Source organism: Neoarius graeffei, chromosome 1 (genome assembly GCF_027579695.1).
Source record: "Neoarius graeffei isolate fNeoGra1 chromosome 1, fNeoGra1.pri, whole genome shotgun sequence".
In the NCBI taxonomy this organism is placed as follows: domain Eukaryota; kingdom Metazoa; phylum Chordata; class Actinopteri; order Siluriformes; family Ariidae; genus Neoarius; species Neoarius graeffei.
The window spans coordinates 4,240,282-4,267,718 of NC_083569.1; the positions used below are offsets into that span (position 1 = coordinate 4,240,282).

The 27,437-nt window shown below is 43.8% G+C and overlaps 1 protein-coding gene across 1 annotated transcript; it reads right to left on the reverse strand.

Annotated features, from left to right (window-relative positions):
- Positions 1–645: 645 nt before the first annotated feature.
- tsc22d2 (TSC22 domain family 2) lies at positions 646–27,437 on the reverse strand. The gene is made up of 3 exons (XM_060928423.1): positions 25,571–27,437; positions 2,196–2,247; positions 646–1,233 (listed from the first exon to the last, which is right to left on the reverse strand). Exons 1-3 carry the CDS (start codon positions 26,704–26,706, stop codon positions 1,006–1,008), a joined length of 1,416 nt encoding a protein of 471 aa, XP_060784406.1. The 5' UTR covers positions 26,707–27,437; the 3' UTR covers positions 646–1,005.

The window sequence follows — 27,437 nt, forward strand, 5'->3', positions numbered from 1 at the left end:
CGACTCAAACGTTCTATAATAGAGCTTTGATGTGTCGTGTCATGTCATGTCTAGCATTAATGCCCCCCCCAATTTATCTAACCAAATTCATACGTACAGCGTAAACCCCAGTGTTGTGTTTTGGAATCAACGAGACACGGCCGAAGCGTTTCCTTTAAACGCGCGGGTCAGATACGTCGGCTGTGTCTCGTTTCCAGAACGTGAAGCATAAACGAAGCAAAACACAGAAAAAAAACGAGGAGTCAGGGTGCAAAGTGAGAGCGTGAGCGCAGTGAAATTCATTCGTAAATTTCTTTTTTTTTTCATTTTGTCCCCCAGAACTGAAGATCGTTCACTTCTTCTTCAAGGATACTCTCTGTACACACTTTACAAAACAAAACAAACAATAGAAATACATGTACATTCACTCATGTGACCCCCTTCACATTCGCAGTTGAGAGGTAAAAACAAACGGCCGTTAGTGTTTGAACCCGCTGCTTTTATCTGACGCGCATGTGTGTGTGTGTGTGTGTTTTTTTCTGCTGGCTGCACTTCGGTTCTTTTTAAAAATGACTTTACTGGGTCGAGTGAGAGAAAAACGTTTTGTTACAGTCAGGACGTGTGAACGTAGCAGCCCTCGAATAAATAACTGACTGGTGATTTGACACAAGCAAAAAAAAAAAAAAAAAAAAAAACAACAATTATATATATATACACACACATACACACACACACACTACTTTTTTTCCTTTCATGAAGCATGATCAGCTCTGAAAAATAGACTCTTGCTCGAAAACGGCTTTAAAAAATAAACCCTTCGCATGGCTTTTTTTTTTTTAATCATCATCTTCAAAGAGGGGAGAAAAAAAAAAAAAAAACACTTCTAGATCATTTCTGGTCCCCACACACACTCATACCTACTCTCTCTCTCTCTCTCTCTCACACACACACACGTATACTGAAGCGCTGCTGGTTAAAGCTGGTGCTGAGCGAGGACGTGCTCGTGGGTGTGGTGAGCGGCGATGCTTAAGCGGAGGAGACGCTGGGCTGCGACGGGTTCGAGGCCGGCGTCGGCGATGACGTGGTGGCCGTGTGAGTCGAGAGTTGAGAGAGTTGCTCGCTGTTGGCCAGAGACTTGAGCACGGCGTTCTCGCGCTCCAGCACCGAGTTCCTCTCGCACAGCTCCTTAATCTGCTCCTTCAACACCTCCACCTCCTCGCGCACGGCGTACATCAGGTGGCTCTTCACCAGATCCTGCACGAGAGAGGAGCTTTAGAAAATTGGGAATAAAACCTCTGGGGGGGAAAAAAAAATAAATAAATCAAATCAGACAGGTCATCGCCTGGCCAGGAAGCAGAGTTCCGGAGCCTTTTACAAAAGACTTGGATATTTATCCTGTTGTTAAACATCTAAAACAACACTTACCAGCTTCTCTCTTCCAGTTAAGGAGAAAAAAAACATTTTAAATCAAAGTTACCCAAAAACCCAGTTATACGTCGCTTGATACGGACGTCGCTCCGACCCTGGAGACCCCTTCCTCTTCACGCGTCGACAATTAACACACTTTTTTTTTTTTTAAATCCACGTTGCGCTCCCTGTGAAGGAGCGCAACAGTCCTGGCAAACTCAATCAACACCTTCTGACCAATCAGAATCCAGAGCTCAAAAACTACTGCGTGAGCAAACGCCTCAACCTGTTGCGTTTTCACGAGTTACAATTTACGCTCGCCAATCAAAGTCGCCTGTGACGTCAAGGCACGTGATCCATTAGATCCGATTAGAATACTGTTAGGCTTTTTTTTTTTTTGCGTACATGAAAAGCGTTGTTGCTCTTTCGCATTCCTTCACACGTTAAACACTCGCAGCTCATCAGAAACACACGGGTTCCTTTACACTGTGCCACCTTGGTAGACTCCAGCCAATCACGTGCACAGGACCGAGACACGCCCACTCTCATCATTTGTCCGTTCTGGACGCTTTTTAAAGCCAGGAGCTTGACAGACAGTGCAGTTAAATCTGTAGCGAGAATCACCCCCCACCCCCACCAACAATTTTCCAATTTCTACTCCGCCTCTTGCTTGGTTAAGTGGGCGGGGCCGCACTCTGATTTGCACCGCTTGCCTTGAAAGTCTCATTAGGCCACACCCACCAGAAGGGAGGAGAAAGGAGAAAATAAAAAAAGCGTTTTATCATCAGATTGCTGAAACAGGTACTTACCATTGCTTTCTCTATTTTATTATCAATGGCGACGACGCTCGCTCCCGAGGCACTGAAACAGAAAAGGGAAGAGAGCACAGTCAGGACACACCACAGAGTTGACACCATGCACAACGCTGGTCACCAAAGCGATTCGGGTCGTGTCCGCAGTACTTCGTTCCATCACTGTTGGAGCGCTTTCGCTTTAATACCGAAACGGTGAGGAAATTCGCCGCGGTAATCAAGTTTAGTAAGCAAGGCCATTATTTAAAAATGCTCTGTTTCCGGTCCACCGGCCGGGTGAGCGCCGTTTGTGCGGCTGAATTTTTTTTTTTTTAGCGCCGTTTTTTCGACATTTTTTTCAGGTTCGTAAATCTAAAATCGAACTTGACATTTGCGCATTCCCAGGGCTTTCCACTAAGGCTCATACTAGCCAGCCATGACAAATAAGTAGCCGCCGGGGGCGGAGCGAACACAAAATAAACTCCTGTGCACGCAGTTCCCAGGATTAAATGCATTTTCCACAGACCATTTATTTATTCACTTTACTCAAATACAAAGCAAAATGGCAGTAAATCTTCTTTCTTTTCTTGCGTATTGCATCACGAGGCGTTCCTGGCTTGTAAATCTCTTATTTTCGGTGCATGACACATTCACGCAGCTGAGCATGCTATGAATTAACAACGACAACCGTCTGCAGTGGGGCGACACAATTACACACTCAGCCAACATTTCTCCATTTGTGTATGAAAATACACTCCAACCACTCAGTTTGGCTTCATTTACAACCAACGGTGTCTTTTGATGCCAGCACGGAATTGAACGAGAGAAGACTGGTTTACCGGAGACAAAATAAGCGTCATCTCTGCTTCTGTTCCCTCCGACACACTACTGCCTCCGCTGAGTGCATGCGCACACACACACACACACACACACCGCATGTCGGGGCGGCGGATGAGTTACTCTCCCCTGATCAACGAAGTCGGCGGGGAATTTGTGGTTATCGGTACAAACAGCGCGAATCACAACTTAAATGAGTGCGGTTCAGTTTCACATTATTGTCAGTCCGTTAGATAAACATTTAATTTTATTAAAATCGAAAATTAATATTTAGAGCCTGTGGGCTACAAAAATAATAGTCATTAAAGTAGCCGGCTGGACTTAATTGTGTGGCCGGCAGTCGGCGCTTGTGGAAAGCCCTGCATTCCGCGCAGAATATAGAACTGAATCAGCTCTGCGCATGCGCCGCGCGGCACAAAAAAAACGGCAGCCACCATGAAGGAAGGAGATCTGGAGTTTTCAAACATTTGCTTAAGTGCGAAATCGCAAAATGGTATTCTAGCGAACAACAAAATAGTAAAGATTCAGAAAAACAAATCATTCAGTGATCATTTTAATAGTGTAATCTCATCCGAACTAGGCCTAACGCTCGATTTAGAACTACAAAAAGTCCGTGTGTCGGACATTTTAAGTACCTTTGTAAAAGTTTTGCAAATGTTGCAGTCAGCATTTAAAATGCTAACTTAAAGTTTTTGTACAAGTTTCAGTTGATTAAACCGTCATATTTTATTAAATGTGTCCGCTTTTGTAATAAAAAAGTACTGAAAGAAAAAGCAAAACACAGCATTGCGATTTCTTATCCATCCATATATTAAAAAAAAAAATCCCTCCCTCCCGACTGAAAATTTTTTTGCTCACCCGGTGGACAGGAAACGGATTTTTTTTTTTTTTTTAAGGATGGCCCACATCGAGATACGAGTGACCGCAAGGTTCCGAGCTCGAATCTCAGCAAGGCCACGGAGTTAAAGCTGAGCCGGTGATGGTCGCGCAACTCTGACATCCTGACAGTAGGGATCCGGAAAGAGCATTCTGTCACGCGCTGGGATGTGAACTCATGTCCTTACGATCAAACAAGCACACGTAAGAGCACTGGGAACAATCCGAAATGCTTTCGCTTTGAGACGTGTCATCCAAATCACTCAGCATCTGCTCGGTCTGTAGCTTGCACGCGCATGTTGGTTGTGGGCGTGGCCTGTACAGTTTTCTCCTACTGCTTCTAAGACTGGTTTGATTTACGTGATGTCACGAGCTCGTCTTGGTACTGGCTTCATTCTCAGACACGATGAGCAGAAACAAGCCAACTGTACTAGCGTCTCTGTACGCATTTAACGAGAGGCAGGATGAAACCAAAAAGCTGTGAGCGCGGAACTCGAGAAAAGTCAGACTATGCGCCGGAAGGACTGGTCTGAGGATTACGGGTTTACGTCATCGTATGGAATTGAGAACGTTTCTAATCGAATGTTACGGAAATTGCGTTTCCATCAAACAAACAACCCTGAGTGTCGGACAAGTCGAGCAAGCTAATCTCAATAGTGTGCTTCAGGTGATTACCAGGAAGCCAAAACGTGTACCAGGTTTTGAGCTTTCAAAGTTGCATACCGCCGCTTTAATAAGCGCTACACAAATAACTCGAGTTCCCTCGAAAAGCAGCACAGCTTCAGACGTCACTTCAGTTCCAGTCCAGCAGGTATTTGAGGACTGGGTTGCAGGGGAGGGAGAAGAAGAAAAAAATATATATAGACGTTTCCCCAGGCACCTTGAAAGCAAGTCCCTAGATTAAGAAAAAAAAAAAGGCGCACTCATGGACCAAACAAACTTCGAACACTCGGTCTTAAATCAATGACTCAATCAATCAACGATACGCGCACACACACGGTTCATCATGTGAGTACACGGACAGGTTAGCAGCACGTCAATGTCAACCGCGTGATGGTGGACACGAGCACGGCGTCTCGGATACTAAATCTCCTGAAGGTACACGTCGTTTCTCAGTCAAGGTTCATCACAACTCAAGAGACTCAACACATGACGCCTTTGTCTCCAAACCTCTGAAATCTTTACTCGGACAGCGAGGTGGTGCAACACACACACACACACACTTTAATTCATTCATTCCGTGCAGCTAATAGCAGGATGTCGAGGAGGAACGAATAAGGAGCTGGAGATGAGATGACGGGTAAATAATAAAATTAAAGATGAAATTTCTCAAATACATAATTTCAAACAATTCGATGCGTTACAAAATTCTAAAAATATATGTTTTCACGCATTCTTCAACTCTGCATGCATTATTTTACGCGTTGCATAATACGATACACTTCTATATTCTGAATTTCGCTTGAAACGAACGTCGCGGGACGAACAGGAACGTCGAAGACGTTTTGATTTAATATATAAAACTCAAAATGCGAATTCCTTTTGGATGCGAGACTGTTTTCGGATTAGTCGCCGGTTGTTTGAGAGACCCTGCGTGAATGTATTTATTATATTCAGCGTTTTTTTTTTCTAGAAAAATTTAGTATGAGGGCGCTCACCGTGGTGAGGGAGCGAAGCGGGGGGGGGAGATGGTGCCGGTTGTCCCCGCCCCGCCGTGCAAAGCCTTTGAAAAATGCTCCAATGGGACATTCTGAGGCTATCTGAGAGGGAAATTGTAACAAATTGTCTGTCAACATTGAAAAAGAAAGAAGTAATCTTCTTCTGCCCCGGACAGTCTTTGGCTTTCTTCCGCTTCGTGCCGCGGGATGACATCTTTAAATGCCCAAGTGTCAACAAAAACAACTCGCGAACTACTTCTGTCAAAATCTCCCGCGCCGGTGGGTGAAAGGTCATTCAGTCTCGAGAAATCTCGCTCAACAAGTCAGCTGACCTTGTATGTAACCCATGTCAAATCTCGCGAGAGCAGCTGTGACAAGTAAACAACTAAACAACATGGCGCCTCAGTCTGGAAAACGCCAATTCGGATTGTTTTTGCACCGTCTGGCGGTGTATCTACTATGATTGGAATATTTTTGGAGCAATTATAACGTATTTGATGATCAGACACATTGTCACGTGGTGTTGCTGGGATGTTTTCACGGAGTCGGTAAGGGGGCGCACGCCGAGAGTAAGAGGGCGCAGCGCCCCTGTTCCCCCGTTTAGACGAAAACCTGATATTTATTACAATAAATAAAGGTATCGTTACAGAGAGAAATTTTTTTTTTTTAAATGTAATATTAAAAGGAGAATTTTACGGCTTTTACACATTTTTGTTTGGAGGTCAGACTGCAGGAGGAGAAAGAAAAATAAATAAATAAAATTAGGACGCGGCGGTGAGGACAGACGTGGATGAGGAAACGGACTTGACGTGAACCCGTCCTGTTCGGTGTGAGTGGAGCGCAGCGTCGCGTCACAACCTGAGGGGAGTCGAGAGCAGGTTTTCATAACGACTCGCAGCAGGGTTTAAAGGAGAGTAAAATTTAGTTTGTAATTGCAAAAAAAAACGTCCGAAAGCTTCGTCAACCCCCCCACCCCGAGTATCTTTAAACATTTCCCTGTGCACACAAGCGTTCAGGATATTCACTTGATAAAGCGAAAACGCCGTCTCTACAGGCTCGACTACGGAAGCCGAGAGAGGCCCTTCATATAATCTTTTTTTATTCACCTTGTTATCCCGAGATAACGACATAATTAATTCGAGATCTCGAGAAAACAATTATTTCATGATCTCAGCTGGATCACTGTATCTCCGTCGGTAGAGACGAAGCCGGGCCAGTCTTCTGCGGAGGTGCCGCGGACTAATTTTGAAATGATCCCTTATTAAAAGACTTAATGCAATCTCTCTCTGTGTCAACCCCTGATCAAAATATTGCCTTATTAGGTGATCGATTATTCCAGACATTCTAATGACCAAAGTTGCGTCTATACGGAATGACAAATAGCCCCAAAGTCAGCATATCACAAGTCTCTTGGCGCACCTGAATGAACCATTTCTCAGCTGTTTACTCGAGGTTATGAAATAATTATGTCGTTATCTCGGGATAACAAGGTGAATTTAAAAAAAAAAAAAAAAAAAAAAAAGGGGATTATATGAAGGGCCTCTCTCGGCTTCCGTACTCGACGAGGTAAATATACACAACTCGTCGCAGTTATCTAGCGAGCTCAATGCTCACAAAAGTCGAGCGTCGTTTCACGCACTTTGTATGTTCGATGAACAGAGGCTGAAAACATCACTCCAAGTCGAACGCAGCAGAAACACACAAGAGTTACGCTTTTTTTTTTTTGGTGAATGTTCAAAATGCAAAAAAGAGAGAGACCGAGAAGAAACATCTGAAGTGAAAAGTACTGAATCCGGCATTCATTCATTCATTCATTCAAAGCAAGCACTCAGGAGCACTTCACACTTGACGCCAAGGCGTCGACGTTTTAGCAGGTGAACTTCATTTGGGTGTGCAAATTTATCAAGGTTTGGGGGCGAGTAACGATAGCGCCAGGAATCGCAGGTAGATTAGGCCATTATTAAAAAATGTTCTGTTTCCGGTCCACCGGCCGGGTGAGCGCCGTTTGTTCGGTTGAAAATTTTTTTTAACGCCGTTTTTTCGACATTTTTTTCAGGTTCGTAAATCTAAAATCGAACTTGACATTTCCGCATTCCCAGGGCTTTCCACTAAGGCTCATACTAGCCAGCCATGACAAATAAGTAGCCAGCCAGGGGCGGAGCAAACACAAAATAAACTCCTGTGCACGCAGTTCCCAGGATTAAATGCATTTTCCACAGACCATTTATTTATTCACTTTACTCAAATACAAAGTAAAATGGCAGTAAATCTTCTTTCTTTTCTTGCGTATTGCATCACGAGGCGTTCCTGGCTTGGAAATCTCTTATTTTCGGTGCATGACACATTCAGGCAGCTGAGCATGCTATGAATTAACAACGACAACGGTCTGCAGTGGGGCGACACAATTACACACTCAGCCAACATTTCTCCATTTGTGTATGAAAATACACTCCAACCACTCAGTTTGGGTTCATTTACAACCAACGGTGTCTTTTGATGCCAGCACGTAATTGAACGAGAGAAGACTGGTTTACCGGAGACAAAATAAGCGTCATCTCTGCTTCTGTTCCCTCCGACACACTACTGCCTCCGCCGAGTGCGCACGCACACACCGCATGTCGGGGCCACGGATGAGTTACTCTCCCCTGATCAGCGAAGTCGGCGGGGAATTTGTGGTTATTATCGGTACAAACAGCGCGAATCACAACTTAAATGAGTGCGGTTCAGTTTGACATTATTGTCAGTCCGTTAGATAAACATTTAATTTTATTAAAATCGAAAATTAATATTTAGAGCCTGTGGGCTACAAAAATAATAGTCATTAAAGTAGCCGGCTGGACTTAATTGTGTGGCTGGCAGCCGGCGCTTGTGGAAAGCCCTGCATTCCGCGCAGAATATAGAACTGAATCAGCTCTGCGCATGCGCCGCGCGGCACAAAAAAACGGCAGCCACCATGAAGGAAGCAGATCCGGAGTTTTCAAACATTTGCTTAAGTGTGAAATCGCAAAATGGTATTCTAGCGAACAACAAAATAGTAAACAAATCATTCAGTGATCATTTTAATAGTGTAATTTCATCCGAACTCGGCCTAACGCTCGATTTAGAACTACAAAAAGTCCGTGTGTCAGACATTTTAAGTACCTTTGTAAAAGTTGTGCAAATGTTGCAGTCAGCATTTAAAATGCTAACTTAAAGTTTCAGTTGATTAAACTGTCATTTTATTAAATGTCCCTGCTTTTGTAATAAAAAAAAGTACTGAAAGAAAAAGCAAAACAGCACTGCGATTTCTTATCCATCCATATTATATATAAAAATCCCTCCCTCCCGACTGAAAATTTTTTTGTGTAACCAGTGGACAGGAAACGGATTTTTTTTTTTTTTAAGGATGGCCTTAGATCGAATAGGATGATTTAAAAATGTGACGTCTGCAACGTTAAAACGTCTCTCTCTCTCTCTCTCTCTCAGACGCATCCGAGCTTCACGGATGTTCTCTCGCACACGCACGCATGGTTGAGAGAAATTTACTTCAACGCTGTTCTAGTTAGACGCGTTATAGCCAGGCTTGTAGCACTCGAGTCTGACTCGTGCCCTGATTTTAAGGACTCGTGACTCGACTCGGATTTTTGCTTTATTTTTTGGAACATGCCGTAATCATTTGGCGCAAGATATTTATATCTACGCTCGTTTTTGTAATAATTGTGTGCAAGAGTGCCACACCTGCACGCGCCTTGGTGTGTGCCTTGGATAGACTCTCGGGCGTGCACGCCCTAAACGACTCGCACCTGCACAGGATTACGGCGCAATATCAAAACTGTGAAAACGCACGCACTTTGCGAAGTATTGAGTCGCGTTGCTGATGCATGACCGAGCCTTACTTCCGTCTCCCAGCCATCTCTGACAGAATACTTTGCGCTCCCTGACAAAGAACATACTAACGTCAATGGTGCGGTTCGAGTCTTGCTCTCGAATACGTCGTTCTGTTCACTTTGGCTGCGCACGCATTCCTGACCTCATGAACTAGCTAATTATTCATCATTTCTCCTCTGTAATGAATAGTTACTGTTGCTGCAATGTTGTCGTCAAGGCACGACGATGACGTCACACAGGCCGATGGACGTGAGATGTGCGACAACGCGCGGCACCGATCCAACGATCCGGTCCGAGAGCCAGAACGTATTCAGCAAATTTAGTTTAAAGCCCAAACACACAAACAGCAAAATAAAAACCATGACACATTCAGTCTCAGCCTGTTAGTGAACTCAAGCGAGGGGGGGAGAAACACAACCACACACCACCCAGCCTGTTCCAGCTGCTCACTGTTTGTCCACATGTTGCTCACTTGCTCGTGTGCTCAAGCTGCTGTTAGATTACATGAAATGCCACAGCTGGCTGGAACCTCTGTGCCATGCAGCACACTACAGATGCTCAAGCTAAAGCTCACGCCTGCATACTGTACCTCTGAAGCCTGACGCCAGGCTGGAAGGTTTTGTAGAAAAGTGTAGACGGGTTCCTGCTCCACAGCGCACAGAAAGAAAGAGAAAGAGAGAGAGAGAGAGAGAGAGAGAGGGAGTTAGGAAGAAAGAAGAGAGGACGACAAGTGGACTGAAGAGAGAGAACAACTGCTGCGAACACATTCTCTTATTAAAAATCTCAAAACACATTAAATGGTTGAGAAATCGCTACATCACGCGCACGCGACCGCTAGCACCATTTCTAGCTACTAGTCTAGCTTGTGCACAAGATTGCACTTATTATCTAACGCTACGTTCACACTGCAAGGCTTAATGCTCAATTCCGATTTTTTTGTGAAATCCGATTTTTTTGTGAGGTCGTTCACATTAACAAATATATGCGACTTGTATGTGATCCTCAGTATGAACGAAAAGCGACCTAAAAGTGTTCCGCATGCGCATTGCAGGATACGACGACGTCACACGCAGTGAGCATGGCCAGTGTTTACGGAAGTAAAACCGCCCGGTTGCGGTATGACCCATCCAATCTAGCTTGAATAGCTGCATCCCCCCAAATGGAAATCAGCTCCCTAACCTCTGCGTCCTTCCATTGAGAAGATTCAGAACCTTCACAGCCCGAAGCGTCCCTCGCATTGATGTCATGCGCAGGGGCGCAGATACGTTTTTTGAACTGGGAGGGACAAAAAACTGGGGGGACAAAGCTGCCAGCAAACCAACCCCAACCCCGATATGCCTGTCAAACTTGTTGTTAGTAACCATAGCAACCAAGCTCGAGCTCGCAACCTGTGCAGTCTGCGCAGCTCAACCAACCGAATATCAGTCTTTGTTTTATGTGAATTGTTGCAACTATGTATGTACTGCTGTGCACCTCAATAAACCGAATGGTAATTAGTCTTTTGATTTTTCCGTGAGGTTTGCCTTATACAAAGAAAGACAGCATAGACGTTTTTTCCTCCCTATAAGTGGGGGGGACCGAACGAGGTGAATTTAAATCTGGGTGGGACGAGTCCCACCGTCTATCTGCGCCCGTGATTATGCGCCATGTTGTTGTAACTATTTTTGAGAGACCCGCCGCCTACTTCAGCGCAGAATAGTGACGTTTGTGGCTTGTTGATGATGTGTAAGTCGGATGAATGCGACCTGGCGGTTCAGACTGAAGTCGCATATGAAAAGAGCGGATAGGGATCGGAATTAGGACCACATATCCAAACGGCCTGGGTCGGATTTGAAAAAATCGGATCTGTGTCGTTCATATTGTCAATAAAAGATCGGATACAGGTCACATATGGGCGAAAAGATCGGATTTGAGTCACTTCAGCCTGCAGTGTGAACATAGCCTAATTAATGCAGATCAAATAGACTGGTTTAACTGGTGACCTGATTGTCAAGAGGTTTAAAAAAAAAAAAAAAAACGGAAAACTTCATTCAATGATGTCACAGCTCAGCTGACCAATCAGCTTTAAAGCTGTACTGCCTTCGTAGGTCATAAAAATAATTTTCCCGACACCCAATTAGTTTGTTTAGTGACCGAAAGCTACTGAATTCAAATCACAGACTTCCAGTTTTTAGTTTTAAAAAATATATATATTATGTGCATCACGTGGTGGGCTTTCCCTGTTCGCGCAAGGCATTGTGGGATACAAATTTGACACGGGAGAGAAAAACGGAGGACGCGAGTGTGCGGATGAAATGTGAAAGAGCGACTACAGTAATGGAAAGAAAGCGAGAAGAAATTTTATATACATATGATTAGGGCTGGGTATCACAGTCAATTTCCTAGATCGATTCCATTTCGATTCTTAGGGTTTTAAATTGATTAATCACGATTCGATTCAATCTGAATCAATTCAATCTGCTCTTAAATAATGAAAATATCGCCATACAATACGTTGCAAAATACGTCTTTATTTTTTAAATTTGACAGTTCGCACGCAACTGTAAACAAAACTGTCTTATCTTCCTGTAATTAAAAAAAGTGCAAACGAACGTTGTAGCAAACTGTACTGTTTAAGTGAAAAAATATTAAAACTTTGTAGTATTCCTACAATAACTGAGCTCTGCTTGGCATATCTTGCAAGCTACCTTGGTTTTTATCAAGCTCTTCGTCCTTTGTCGTTTTAAATTTGAAATGATTCCACACGTCAGATTTCATTTGAGACGGCTTGCCGAGCGGTGTTTTCCCTGCCTCAGCCATGGCTCTGGCCTCAGCCATTTTGTGTGCGTGCTTGAACGTCACGGCGTACGACTGCGCAGCTGCGTCATCACGCACGAGACGGCTGAGGGAGGAAAATCACGCAACACACGAGATTGGGTTGTGGGAAAAAAAAAAAAAACCTCATGCCCTGTGAATCGATAGTGCGAAATTTAAATGAAATTGATCCAAAATCGATTAAATCTATTTTTTTACCCAGCCCTATATATATGTTATTTACCAGCTGGGAGGTCCGTATGGTGAAATACCGTGACTGAGGTCTTGAAAGTACTGACCGAGGTCACAGTGTTTCACCGTACGGACCGACCTTAAGCTGGTAAATAATATATTTTTATTTTTTTCTTTACCAAATTCTAACAGAAATCAAGAGCGCCCGAAAGGGAAAACCGAGCCGAGCCGCCATTTTGAATCCTCATTCACGGCTGTAATGCAAATGGCTTCCTCCTCGGTATACAAGTGCACTTCCATGGCAGGAAAACAACTACATTTTGCCGCCTATGTAGTCCCCTATTTATACAAATAGGAGTCATTCAGGATTCAGCCATGTTTTTGCTTGGCGTTAGCAACAGTTACAGGTTTTTAGCTTTCTCCTGAAATGTTCTCTTTGATTTCTTCTTCCTCAGGGGAGTAAAACTCGCTTTCGCTGTGAACACTGTCGTTATCACTATCCGTGCTGTAAAATTAATGCTGTTCTCCTGAGAAATGCGAAAAGAAATGTTGACAAAAATTGCTACCATGTTTGTTGTTGTGAACGAGCGAGTCGCCAGAGGTCCGTATCGTAGGATACGGAACCGCTCGCCAGCCAATCACAGCGCAGGATTTGATGGAAACCGGACCGCGAAAAAAATAAAAAGACATTGTGTTATATACGAAAGAAAGGAAACGCAGGACCAAACTAATGAATATCGGCGCTCAGCTGTTCGTTTAGCGACAGAACAAAGGTCAACCATCTGCGCGATTTCACGCACATTATTTGCTTCAATCCCTTTAAATCCCTTCCCAGCCACAGAATGACCTGATATTTTGTGAGATGTTACAGAAATAAAAACTTATCGCAAGGACCGCATTTCAGACGGAACTAAATTTCACCGATTTTATGAAATTGAAAGACCGTCTAGCTTTAAACTCGCAAACAGCGTAGCTGCGCTCGGCAGACTCGCTTCTTCCTTTTGCTTTCTGTTAGGGATGTTAACCGATGACCGTTTGACCGAATCAACGTCAACCGGTTAATTTTTTTTTGGTTGTCAGTTAAAAAAAAAATAAATTGTTTTGAAGCTGCCGATTTTGGAGCGGAGAACCTGGAATCCTGTGTTGTAAACGCTTGGGGCATGCCATGCGGTGTAAGGACGACAGCTGACAAATCAGAAACACCCATTCAGTCATGTCCCGCCCTCCCGCTGCCACTCGGCGAAAGAAAAGTGTAGACACAGGCTTTTTAGCTTACAAATTACTATTCTGTTTTTTTTTTTATTATTATTAGAAGGCACATGGAGTTTAGTCCTGCCTTGGCCAGTGCATTCTGAAAGTATGTTTTGGTCTGTAGCCAACAATGCATGTTACTGCAGATCATATCTCTCCACACAAACTAAAGGCGCAGATGCCGACTTTTTCACGGCTGAATCGTGCAGATCCGATTTTTTTTGGGGGGGGGGGGGGGGGGGGGGGGCGTTGGATGTCTGAATAATTTCATCAGAGTAAATTCTGTATTAAAATTACTAAATAAAGCAATAATTCTGAATTAAAATTACTAAATAAGCCGTTACAGTCCATGAAACATAGGAAGTATGAGAAGAAAACAGTAAATCAGAAAGCTGCGCACATTTGCGCAGCTTCCGCGCAAACGTGCGCAGCTTTCTGATTTACTGTTTTCTTCTCATACTTATACTTCCTGTTTCATGGACTGTAATGGCATTTGCTTATTTAGTAATTTTAATAAAGAATTTACTCTGATGAAATTATTCAGACACTCCAACACACACCCCCCCCCCCCAAAAAAAATTGGATCTGCGTGATTCAGCCGTGAAAAAGGCGGCATCCGCCAAAAGATGCGCCGTTTGCATCCCTGTTTAAACTCATAGGTTAACCGACTTTAACCGGCTAATGAGGCTCGGTGGTCGGTCAAGATTTTTTTTTAGTTTTCGCCATCCCTACTTTGTTTGAGTTTCCATCCCCTTCCTTTGCATTCTTTCCCATTTTTACTTTACCCTCCCCGTTGGTACTTTTTTCCTTCCTGTATTTCTTCCCCGTCCCACCATCTCGACCGTATATTACACTTTCTTGCCATATCCTCATGCAGCTAGGATCATCATCATCAGAGAGAGGATATATATAATTACAAACAAACAGAGAGAGACAGAGAGAGAAAGCGAGAGAGGCAAGGAGACGTGCTGGGTTCCTCAGTGTGAGTGTAAAGCAGACAACTTTCCTCGAAACCCTTGAACGGTTCTGCTTTCTCAGAGCTTCGCAGAGGAATCGGACTATTTTTAGATGTAATAAATCATCTCTGCTGGGGTTCCTTGGGCCTGGGAGATTTTGAGACGCAGCATGGACGACTCCGTGGAGCTGAACGGCACACAATCTGACTCGAGTGCGGAGAAGACGATCCTCGTGACCGAAAAAGAAATTTAACCATACGGGCGACATGTAAACACCATTTCTCCACCCCTAATCCTTACACCCTGAACCACATGATGGCGTTCTCTCCGTCTCTCTCTCTCTCTGAGGCTGCACTGTTTGGGACACTGATCTAATCGTAACGCAGTGCATTATGGGAACGTGACCGGGCTTTCCGACAGCTAGGCGAGTCAGAGTGGTTCAGAACAAACGTTCATTTCTTTCCAGTGCCCTTCCATTTTTTGCACTGGGAAGAAACAGCCAGCCATGCCCACTGCTCTCCTATTGGCTGCTGAGATTCACCGAGAACACCTCACAGATGCTGAAACCTTTCGATGACCCTGTATGCAAAAAAGGTCTGCTTTCCCAGGCACAAAAGGCCACGATTTATATGTGCCGTGAGCTGCCAGGAAGTAATTTAGCGCATCAGTTGAGCACACCTGCAGAAATTAGCATGATGCACTGCGTCACTGAATTAAAAAAAAAAAAAACCTAACGTGTCAAATCTCAGACGGTTATTGAGTAGAGCGACAGCTACGATCCATCATTATCGACATCTTTCCAGATTTACCGATTTTTTTTTTTTTACAAAATGCGAGTTTCAGTTCTATTACTGGTTAATTAATCAACCGGTAGATCACGTCGTCTGACGACACAGCTCGTTACCTGAGACGGAACTTTTTTCGCAGGTAAGCGTGCTGGAAAGATCATGGACGCGTTTTTCCTTCTCAAAAAAAATTCACGATCTCCTCGTTGAAACCTACTTTGTTTCTTACTTTCATTTGACAGCAGCCATTTTGTATCTAAACACATGTTTGAGAAGTCCCGTGAGTGAGGTGTCGATAATAGCGATCACTTCTTTTCACCAGCGTCCACCATTATCGACACGCTGTGGGATCAAGTGGCATTTACAACTGTTATGGATCGATCTTTAAAAAAATTTTAAATAAAGTTCTGTGATGTATAATAATTTTTTTTCCTGATTCATAACAGAATGGAATCTTTATAGAGGATTTGCAATCCGATTGCAAGAAATAGAATTAGACCAGAATTAAATTCCTACCACGTATTACAATATCAGTAGACATTTTATCTTTTGGTTCGAGGAATGACGTGCGACCTTTAACCTGGGTTTTCACGTGGTTGCGATCTCACTTGCCTGTTGACGTTTATTGGTAAACGACAAAACTAGAAATTAATACAAACAATGAACGATTAACAATCTGCGAAAATTCTCTTTGTTTAACGCAGATTAAACATTATCAGTTCATCTGTTTACAAACATTAGAATTACTTCCTTATTTACGTAAACGCACAGACATCAATATATTTATATTAAAAAAAAAAGACATATTTTGGACTAAATACAAGTCTATGGAAAACAAATTTTAAATAAAAACCCGTTCTTAATACCGCACACCGATTATCTTTTTTTTTTTTTTTTATAAATCATGATCTGGGTGTCGATAATTGTAGAACGGTGTCATGTGATCTGATACGCTAAGTAATCAACTTTTTTTCTTTCCCCCCAGTGGAAGTTTGAGGAATACGTTTCTAACAGCCAAAAGATTGTTCAGGTGTTGATAATTGTAGCCGCCGCTCTACTAATGGTTACTGATGGTTTTCCTTTTCCAGTAAATGTCTGAATTAAAATAAATAAATAAATAAAAACCCTCTTCAAACCTACAGAAAGGTCTGTTCGGAGTACCACGCTTCTGGATTTTCTAGGTTAGCGAATATTTTTGAAAGTACAGTAGGTTTTCTATTGAGCAATTCCAGCGTTATGGACGTGACACTTGAACTCAAAATGGCAACAAATGACCCAGTGCATGTTTTATTGTCTCCCAGTATTTAAACAGGTGTTGCATATTTTAAGGCTGTACCATACTGGAGAAGTGATAGAACAAGAACAATTCCCATAGTACATCTAGGGCATGCCAGAAAACGCCAATAAAAGATGCGTTATGGACGTGACAGAAAAAGTATCACTTTTCTTGGGTGACTGTACATTTTTATCAAACTCTGTGAAATTGTAAACCTAATGTCGAAATGGAGATATCCATTTGATAGAGGGGTCCAAGGTGAATATTAAAAAATCTTTAAAATATTTTGTATTTCATGCAGAGTTTCGGAAGGAAAAGTCAGCGTTATGGATGTGACGAAATTCCGTTATGGATGTGACGCGTCTGAAATAGACATGGCATATGTTTAGAAAATCAGCAATTTAACCACCATAACCCTTTGAAAAACTCTCTAAATATCAGCTAAAACTATCAAAGTTCTTAAATAATATTTAGGATGGCTATTGTTTTGCTGTTTTGTGGATTTTAGCATACATTTGTGGCTTGTGGCAATAATATAGAATTGTACATGATCAAAGTTGATTTTAGCTTGGGGTTTACATTATAAGAAAGAAAGACTGACATATTAAGGCGAAGGGAACGATTCTTGTGACAAATTGGTTCAACTTATTCACATCTGTAAAATACAGGCCTAGGTGATATCTTTGGGAGTGGTTTTGATGAATTACATGTTGCTTTATTTTTGCATGGTGAGGTTGACATTTATATGGAATTGCCCATTACAGATGCGGACCATGACGACAGCAGAAAGGTTTAAACTCGAAAGTTGATGTGCTTTAAATTGCCAAAAATTAGGTTTCTTGCTCATGCTGAATGAAAAGAAGAAAAAATAAATAAATCCAAAAAGGTTGCACCACAGCTGGAGGAGTGAGTCATGGGGAATGGATTTAAAGTAGGGGTGGGCGGTTTGCACGGTATGATACCGTATGCGGTATTTTTTGACCAATGGTAGAGAGTTTGTCTCATAGCGTGTACCGCGATAGCTTATTGCCTCCTCTAGTTGGCAGTAATGCATAGTTTGAACACCCGCCTGGCTGCTTTGAAGAACAACAACAACAATGGCGGCGAGTAGTGAAGAGACAGCAGCAGAGGAAGAGCTCGTGAAAAAATTCGGCGCAACATCAGTAATCTGGACATGGTTTGGATTTAAAGTGACGGATATTAAACAAGAAAATGTTATCTGCAAGATATGCCGGGCGACAGTGATCGCAAGACACGGTAACACAAGTAATCTGTAATTTATATACAAAACTACAATACCGTATACCGTCAGTGGCTCAAATTATACCGTGATATACATTTTTGGCCATACCGCCCACCCCTAATTTAAAGGATGCCATACGTGATCTTTCTAGCATTATGAACTCGCGATATAACCGCATTACTATTAATTATCGAAAATAAAAAGCTTGTCTAAAGAAAAAGGCCTTGTTAAATTCAACCAGTCATTCGTAAATATTGATGGAAAGCAGACAGATAAGCAACGTGGAGGACGATGACCCGAGCGAGAGATCGCTGGTCGCCCGTAGGTGTTAAATTTTCCACACACACACTGACCTAGTCTGAATGAATAACCATGAGCTCACACTAGAGGGTGATAAAAATGCACTCAGAAATAAAGTACATCGCTGAAACCGGTCATGCTCTTCACTTCTTTCTTGAGTGTGCGGAATTCATCACGACAGCCCAAAGGTGGCATCATGTAAAAGCCTTTTTGTCAAAAAAAAAAAAAAAAAAGCGGAAAGGAACAGGTAAGGCAGGATCCGACGTGTGTGAAGAAGCATCATGCGGTTGACGGTTTGCATCTCGGAGCGTGCACAGAAACACAGATCAAAGCGGTTCACGCACTGTGCCACTGCATTTCCTCTGAAGCAGGGGATGAACGTGCAACTCAGGAACCGAAAGGCTGCCGTTTCAAAAGGAAGCAGAGGTGTTTTTTTTTTTTTTGGGGGGGGGAATCAGCAGCAAACATCCTTCACTGCTTTTGCTTCTAAACCACAACACCGAGTTAATATATTACAAGTGTACAAGCTTCATCATCATCCTCACGATGCGAGTGTTATGTTTACTGCTGCTGAGCAATCAGTGAGCCAACTGCACATCGTTTCATTTCCTTCCCAGTCAAATAAAAAATGAATGCGTTTCAATTATGCAATCATTTACGCACCAAAGCATCTACTGTAATATCAGCCATATGGGTGATTACTACGTTTACAATAACGCGTTAGCATTATTTAAAAAAAAAAAAAAAAAACACACACCTGACTCAACTTGACATTTCTTCTTACAGGAAATTCTAGTTCCATTTTCTATGGGGGAGGGGAAATAATAATCAATAAACTACCACCAACAGCTCACTCTCACCCCAAAGACCTAACCATTCATTATTAGATTTATTATTAATGCTTAAAACTGATTAATGCTTTTTTTTTCCCGTTTCCGGTTGAGAGTACGTCGTGCGCATTCTGGCTGCCGCTTCTCACCGGAGCTTTTTTGTTTTATTTTATTTCTTTTTCTATTTTTTTTTTTCCTGTGTTTGTGTAGTTTGATGTTTGAGTGTTTTGTCCGCCGGTTGTAGTGTAGCTCCGGACCCAGTTTTGGGCGTCGGTTCCCTCCAGGCCTTGGTTCGCCGTGGGTGATGCCGGTGCTCCCAGCTGTGGACTGCAGTGAGCTCGTTGCTCATTTTACATCGTGGTTGTCCAGCGCTCTGCGCTTTAATGCTTGGCGTGATGTTCCGAGCGATGTTGCAGCAGCTGTGCAGGCGGTTTGGGACACACCAGCGCTTTGCGTGGCGGTGCTTCTCTGCTCGCTTTGTGGATCCATGGCGTGATGTTCTGAGCGATGTTGCTGACGGCGTCGGTGCTGGAGATGTGGGACTTGTTTTCGCGCGCCTTTTGGTGGGACTGTGGCTGCTACACCACGGGAATTACATCCTGACCCCTACTTGGTGGACTTTTTACTTTTTTCTTATATTTTTTATTTATTTTTTTTCTTTCTTCGTCTACTATTGTAAAGCATCCTTGGGTTTCTTGAAAGGCGCTATATAAATTTAACTTATTATTATTATTAACCAGCAAACTCAATTCAGCAAAGCCCGACCCTGAAAACCCTAACTGCACGTGTCCGTCTAAACTAATACTCAGCCTATCAGACGCTCGCTGGCCGTTGTTCATGCAGACGCTCGTCTGCGTTTCCAAACCGGTCAGTCATTGCTTAACTCTTGAATATTGTCCATGATTAAAAAGCTTATAATCTCTGCTTTCCAAAGAAACGTATCTGGTTAAGATCTGTTCAGTGCTTTGGGAGGAACGGCAGGTTGAAGTCGCTACAACAGAGTAAAACCTCTGGAAACTGAGAGCAGTCAGGCGCTCGCTCGCTCTCTCGTCGATATCAATCAGATCACTTTTATTGACAGGGATGTTCTCTCGCTCTCACTGTTTCTGATGAAGGATTCAGCAAAATTTTCCGTCCGCTAGTTTTGATGCTATGCTTCACGGGAGACTTTGAAGTGAGTTTCCATAGCTTTACCTACTTGTTTTTTTTTTTTCAAGTCAAACTCATTCATCTAAATAACTTTTAGAATAAAACTGGAGTTGTTTTGATGAAAAAGAGAGATCTTAGTTGTCGGAATGAGATTTTAAGAAACCGGAAGTCAGAAACGTGAGCGCCGATTTCAGTTCGGTTAATGTGAATTGGTTATTGGACGTGGATCAGACAGCTCCTTCGAGGCTCGCCTTGAAAGCTGTGAATATTAATGGAAATAATCATTTATATTCTTTCAGATAAAAACACTAGTAGGCCCTGCAGAGCACAAAGAGGGGATTAGAAATTAGTATTACTTTTGAGTGTACAGACTTAACGTTTTTACCCAATTAGCATAATTAATACTAATTTGCATAACTGGTTTATACTAATTTCAATTTCCATGTTTGAAAAAGTTATTTTTCAAGTGTGGGTCATAAAAAGAATTTTCCCCGACACCCAATTATTTTTGTTTAGTGGACCGAAAGCTAGCAAATTTGAATCGCAGACTTCAAGTTTTTTTTTAATTTATTTTAAATAGAACAATTAATGAATTTAAAACCGCATGGCCCGAAATTCTCCGCTATTTTTTTTCCCGCTTTCACTGACGGAAAGAAAGCGAGAAGTAACGGAAAGAAAGCGAGAAGAAAAGACGTCATGTTCTATACGAAGGAAAGGAAACGCAGGACCAAACTAATAAATATCGGCGCTCAGCGAGCACCTCGGTGTGATCAGCTGTTCGTTTAGCGACAGAATGATGGAACCGTCAGTGCACGCTCAAAGGGAAACCTGCGCATGCGCACACACACGGACTTCCTCTGTCTGCTTGAAGCGAGCGATTTCATGCACATTATTTGCTTTAATCCCCTCAAATTAAATCACTTCCCAGCCGCAGAACGGCCTGATATTTTGTGAGATATTACAGAAATAAACAGATATCACAATGACCACATTTCAGACGGAACCAAGTTTCACCGATTTTATGAAATCGAAAAGCCGTCTAGCTTTAAGCCATTTCTTCAGTCTTTGATTTGTAATATTTCAAGTACGGATAAATATTTTCATTCTGCGTTCACTGAGAGCAGTTTCAAGCAATTTGGACTGAACGTCAATTTTCACCCAATATGCCTACTATTGGTCATGACCCGACCCAACCCCTCAATCACTATTGTTCCAGTCTCACCCCTGAAACCCAAATGAATCAGGTCCGACCCCTAAATTCCTGATTATTAACGTGAGCCCTTAAACCCCTCCCCCGCTCAAGCTCAACCCTTAAAACCCAACCCAACCCTGGCTCCCTAAACCCCCCATTCAAGCCCAACCACTAAAACAAACCAAATCCCAGCTCCCTAAACCCAGGGACCACTAGAAAATCTAAAGTTGCAAGCTTAAAAAAAATTAATAATAATTAGGTGGCTCTGGAATTTGTGGCAGCGATGCCACCATGGCACACCAATGCTGGGGGCATACCCCCCACCCCAGAAAATTCTGAAATGTTTTTACGTTTTCTGGTGGCTTCTCAGCTAAGTTGCTAGCAATTTCCCTCCAGCTGTGCGCGCGCTTGGCTTTCTCAATTAGCCTCTGTAGTACGCTGCCTGGCTCTGTAACATAACTACATACGCTATGGACCGCTCAGCCAGTCAGAACACAAGAATCAATCAACAAATATGGCATCGCTTCTGGTCATGTTCGACGTGAATTGGAGACAATTTTGTGGCAAAAAAAAATGGATTACGGGCAGCAGGGACGATATAGATCGCTTGACCATTGAAAGGCAAGGTTCCCCCCTAAACCAAAGTCCAGCTGCTCAAGCCTGACCCCTAAACCTACCTGCTCAAGCCGAGACCTTAAGCATTCAAGCCTGCCAAAACCTCGACTGCTCAAGCTCAACCCCTAAACCGAGTGCTCATCCCCGAACCCCTGCAGCCCAACCCTTAAACCCTGACCTGGTCAAGCCAGACCTCTAAATTATCCCACTAAACCCCAACCCGGAGGAAAAGAAGCATAATACCAGGACCCCACAGTTGGCAAGACTAACTAACAACTGACAGTTCTCGTAAACGCTGGACAGAATTGTATCAGAAACCCTGCGGCTTATAAACAGAATTTATGGCAAGTTGGAACAACGTTATAATTCCTGCAGTGATGAATAACAGTCATAATAAGATAACGCTGGCACACAGCTGTAGCCTGCAGATGACGTGACATTATAACACCACCACCATCAGCATTTTGGAGTTCCTGAAAAACACCAACCACAAATATGCATTTCTGGGTCTGATCTCATGCCAAACGTTTGGTTATAATCTTTTCTAGCCATTGTACCCTTGGGTGTGCAACGCGCGCGCGCACACACACGTGCGCTCTTCTTTGCCAACTTGCTACAAAGCTTCCCTACATCGAAGGTTGGCAAGCGAGAACATAAACAACTCCAAAATCAACACCCCGATGAAGAGATTGTGATTCTTCCTTTAAAAACTTTTTTTTTTGAATAAATAAATAGAATACCGTCTCGTGTTGCCCTACAAGCGACCTCAAGATTTAATCGCCAGTGTTTCACCAAGTGCATGCGGTTACATTTTTCTGAGGTTTAACAAGGCAAATGAGTCGTCTAAGTATAACTAAAATAAAGGAAGTGGAACTTGAACTTCCGATGAGCATGCTAGCTGGACAGAAGCCACTTCTTTATTTCTGTATCATCATGAAACAAGTGCACGAAGCTAAAACTCAGCGTGTGGAGGAGAAAAGGGGGGAAAAAAAAAAAGTGAGGCTATTTTTACAACTACTTGGCCTTAGCTTGCACTCCTCTGCCTTAAAGGGGCCCGAATGAGTGAAGTACTTTCCCGTAATCATTACACACCGTGCTTCGTGTTGACAAATGTTAAATCGCTTCATCAAACTTGATGAAGACCACCGAAGCAACGTGAAGTCTCCAAAATGTTCTCTGAATGGAAATTAAGGACATTAAGCTGGGTAAATAAAGTGTAAAAGTTCTCCAGATACAGTGGAAAAGACAGACAACCCACCCACCCACCCACCCACCCACCAGACAGAGTGGAAATGATGAAGATTCCCTCAACTTAAATGAGCGATCCCTAAAGAACCAAGTAAAGATACAAAACTCAGACTGTGCGTGGCACTCTCAGGCTACATCCACACGACAACGGCAACGAGATGTTATTTAAAAATATATCGCGTCCAAATGGGCAACGATCAGTAAAATATCAGGTCCATATGGCAACGCAACGCTTGCTGAAAATGATGCAATACACATGCCACACCTCTAGGGGCGCTGTAAGACGGTCCCTTCGGAGACACCAGAACAATAGAAGTAGTAAGGACGCATGCGCATAAACTATTATACGCGAGACTTCATATTAGCCACAAAGTCAGGAAAATCTGTTTGTAAAATTACATTATAATGGCCAAATACAATGAAAAGTATTTTTCCAGTCTCACCTGTGAAAGGTAATCCCATGTGATCTCGTTTGGACGGCAAACCTGTTGGTACAGTTAAACGCAGCTAATCTTTATTCTCCGCTTTGACCTATCCAATATGGCGGTGAGGATGACGTATGATTCTACGCGGAAGGCGGCGTCTTTAATGGTCCGGAATAAATTGAATGCTACACGTTGATGGATTAATTTGTTGTTTCTCACCTGTGAAAGGTAATCCCATGTGATCTCGTTTGGACGGTAAACCTGTTGGTACAGTTAAACGCAGCACATGAATCTTTATTCTCCGCTTTGACCCATCCAATATGGCGGCGAGGATGATGTAGGATTCTACGCGGAAGGCGGCGTCTTTAATGGTCCGGAATAAATTGAATGCTACACGTTGATGGATTAATTTGCTCTTCTACGCCCTTTTTGAGGAATGTATTGTAGGACTTAAACCATCATCTGAAGAGGTGAGATCGCTCCTTTTTTTCCCCTATTTTTGCTGGCGGGATTGATTCTGCCCTAAGGGCAGAGTCTCTCTCTCTCTCTCACTTTGCACCATTACACAATAAATATTCACAGTGAAAATATTTTGTAAGCGCGTTTCATGAACCAAGTTATAGGATTTGTTGACAACTCACATCGAGTTCGTTACACTTCTACCCGGCGTGAAGCACTCACAGTCATGTGGTTGTGACGTCATCGTAAACAAATCCGTTCGACTCATCCAGACGACTTCACAACGGCAACGTTGCCAGATCTTTCCACTCTGGAACCCGTTCTCAAAAAGATTGCGTTTTGGGCACCCAAAACGCCGGTGCCGTGTGGACGCCAGGCCTAAACGATAAGCAATTGTATCGGAGTCACCTGAATCCGTTGCCGTGTGGACAGGGCCTCAGAGTCTAAAGTGGCGGCTTTCCTCAGATCAAGCGCAAACAAGGGAACTTGACTGACAGTGATTAAGTATGGGCAAGTCCCCTAGATTTACCACCAACAAGACCGAGATGTGACGTTCCCTGGATTCAACGTACACCAGAGATCTGACTCGAATTTCCCCGAGATAAGTGATGTGAAGCTCTCCAGAGTGGAAACGAGTCCCCTAGATTGAAAGTCAACAAGAACCGTGACATTCCCTAGCTTGAGTGAGTGTAAAGTAATGAAGTAGTCGTTCACTAGACTGAGTGGAAGTGAGCGATGCAAAATGCCCTCGATTGAGGGGAAAGGAGACACTGCTCCCTAGACTGAGTGTTAATTAATAGCGAAGTTCCCTAGACAGTGTGTTAAAAAAAAGCCACGACTTGCAGCATGTTAAGTAAACAAGCGGTTAAATTCCCTGTTTACAGAGACTGCGTGTAAACAAGAGACATGCCATTGTCCAAGTTGAGGGTAAAGTGATGACATTCCCTATAAAAACGGCCATAACATTCCCTAGATTCAGTATCGTTCCTGATACGAGACAGGACACTCCCGAAAGTTCTACAAAGTGTAAATAAGTGACAGGAAGTGCCCCAAGTTGAGTTTTACAGTGTAGAGAGACGCACTTGCTATATTTAGTGTAAACAAACAAAGGAAACTTTACCAAATTAAAGTGATAAATCAACAAATCAATATAAATAAATCCCCGGGGCTAAAACGCAAAAGCAACCGTCAGATGAAATCTTTCCTTAATTTAGTGTATGTCAGAGGTAGGGCTCCGTCAATTACAAGTGTGCACTTGTTAAAGTAGGGTTTATCTAAATGAGTGAGGCGAATTTGCCAGGTTTCGAGTCAAACACTTGACAGCGTTCGTAACCAAATGAAGAAAAGTCATGTTCGTTAAAAAGTCGTAAACCATATTCCTTAGATTGAGCGTAACTGAGGGAGGTGAAGTTCCCTGGACTGAGTGTAAACGACTGCTCACCTGTCCTCATCCCCATCGATGGGAATGGGGATCCCAAACAAGCTGTTCACCCCAGGGTTGGGCATAAGGGGCAACTCTTCCGTAATCAAGGGTTTCCCCGCCTCTTTACCAGGAGCGATGAGGGGGGCGGCGGCAGAGGCAGCCGCATCTGATTTCCTCCGACTCTGTTCAGGCACTGGGATGCCTACCGCACTTGGGACGGGTGAATTTTGGCCAGCTGTCATGGCTACACCCGAATACTGTCCGATCTGAACCGAAGGTGCCATCCCTGCCACACTCATCACTCCCGCCCAGTCCATTAAACTCGGAACGGAAGCTCCCGATTGGCTGGTTGGCGGTATAGTGATGCCGATCTCCCCTTTTATGGGGACGGCATGGGGCAAGTGCTGCTGTCCGTACTCGGGCTTCATGCTAGGCTGGTTTTGCATGTGGAGGCCTAAGGGTAACTGAGGATTTTGCTGCGGCTGATTCTGATAAGCTTGAGGAGTACTGGGTGATATCTGGACGTGAGAGCCTTGGTTTAAGCCCGGTGGGAGAAGAGCCTGAGGGGGAACAGCCGGCGGCTGCACCGTTTTATTGGGGTCGTTAGCAGATTCGACAGGATGCGACGCAGACAGATCGAGCATGGTGATGGTGGTGGTGGTGACGACGGTGACATCCGAGGCCTGGCTGGACTGAACCACGACAGAGGCCCCTAATCCGCTGTCCCGGTCAGGGGCGTGTTCGCTGGTGTGCCTGGGCCCCTCTGCAGTCCTAGCAGTCGCCGCCTCCGATTCCCTCTCGTAAAACTCTGTGCACGTCCACCTGCCCCTGCGGAACGGTTCTCCTGTGCCATGGTCGAGCTTGATCACTCGGAAGCGCGAGCTGCAGGTAGTGGTAGGAGCAGCGGTGGCACCAGGCTGGTGAACCGGTCTGTGAGCGACCGCTTCGCCGTCGCCGACGCTGTTCGCCGCACCGTGCGATGCCGAACTCCTCCGGTCGCACACTTCTGGTTCGTAGATCTCCGACGACGTGTCTTCAGTCCGGGATTCGTCCGGATCGTCCAGGCTCTCTGCGTCGTCCGCAGAGCCAACCGTGGCCACCTGAGCCTGGGTCACACTGGTGATCTGGAAGCAGCTCTTCTTCTTGGCTGACATCTTCGAAGTGTTAAGACACTTGTGTAGACAAACCTAAGCCCAGAGCCTCAAAAGTAAACGCAGGCTCCTTTTACAAGCAGAAAAAAAGGACCAAAAAAAGGTGGCGTTGGATCAAAATCACTGTTTAAGCTGTTTACCCGAACATATATAATACATCCTCGTTCTTTTACCAACACCAACAACCAAAACAAATTCCCTGTGTGACAGCGGACTTGGCAATCAACCTGGTTCTGATTCTGATTCTTCTGTCCTGTCGTATTCTTACCGAGCCATCAAACCAATAGACGGCCATTAAAATAGTTTAAAACACAGATGAGATTTTAATACCGACTGCTGTTGAGAGATTTTTCTTCTCTCTGTCCTTCTCCGTCTCTCTTATTATTTTTTTTTTTTTACCTCAGTGACCCGGCCTCCGTCCCGGGTCCGCGGTGCACACTAGCCCGAGTTGGGTGACGCCTCTCCCGGGCTTGAGCTGCTACTTTAGTCCGAGGCGCGAGCTGGGGGCCCGCTTCCCCCCGGCCTCACATTTAGCATCTTACATATAAAAAAAAAAATTAAACACTCCAGCAGACGGTTTACTTTCACACCACAACTACGATGAGTTCATTTTCCAAATCGCGACTCGCTCGAGTTTGCTCATAAAGACGCGAACGGCACGCTACACCGCTGTGAGTAAAAGTGATTCAGGGCTCAGAGTTCGGGAAGAAAAAAAAATTCCACCTCTCAACAAG

Coding starts and splice junctions, on each gene's coding strand:
- tsc22d2 (XM_060928423.1), bottom strand. CDS start 26,706: ATGTCAGCCAAGAAGAAGAGCTGCTTCCAGATCACCAGTGTGACCCAG. Junction 2,248..25,570: donor ATCGATGGGGATGAGGACAG/GTGAGCAGTCGT, acceptor TTTCTGTTTCAG/TGCCTCGGGAGCGAGCGTCG. Junction 1,234..2,195: donor ATAAAATAGAGAAAGCAATG/GTAAGTACCTGT, acceptor TCTCTCGTGCAG/GATCTGGTGAAGAGCCACCT.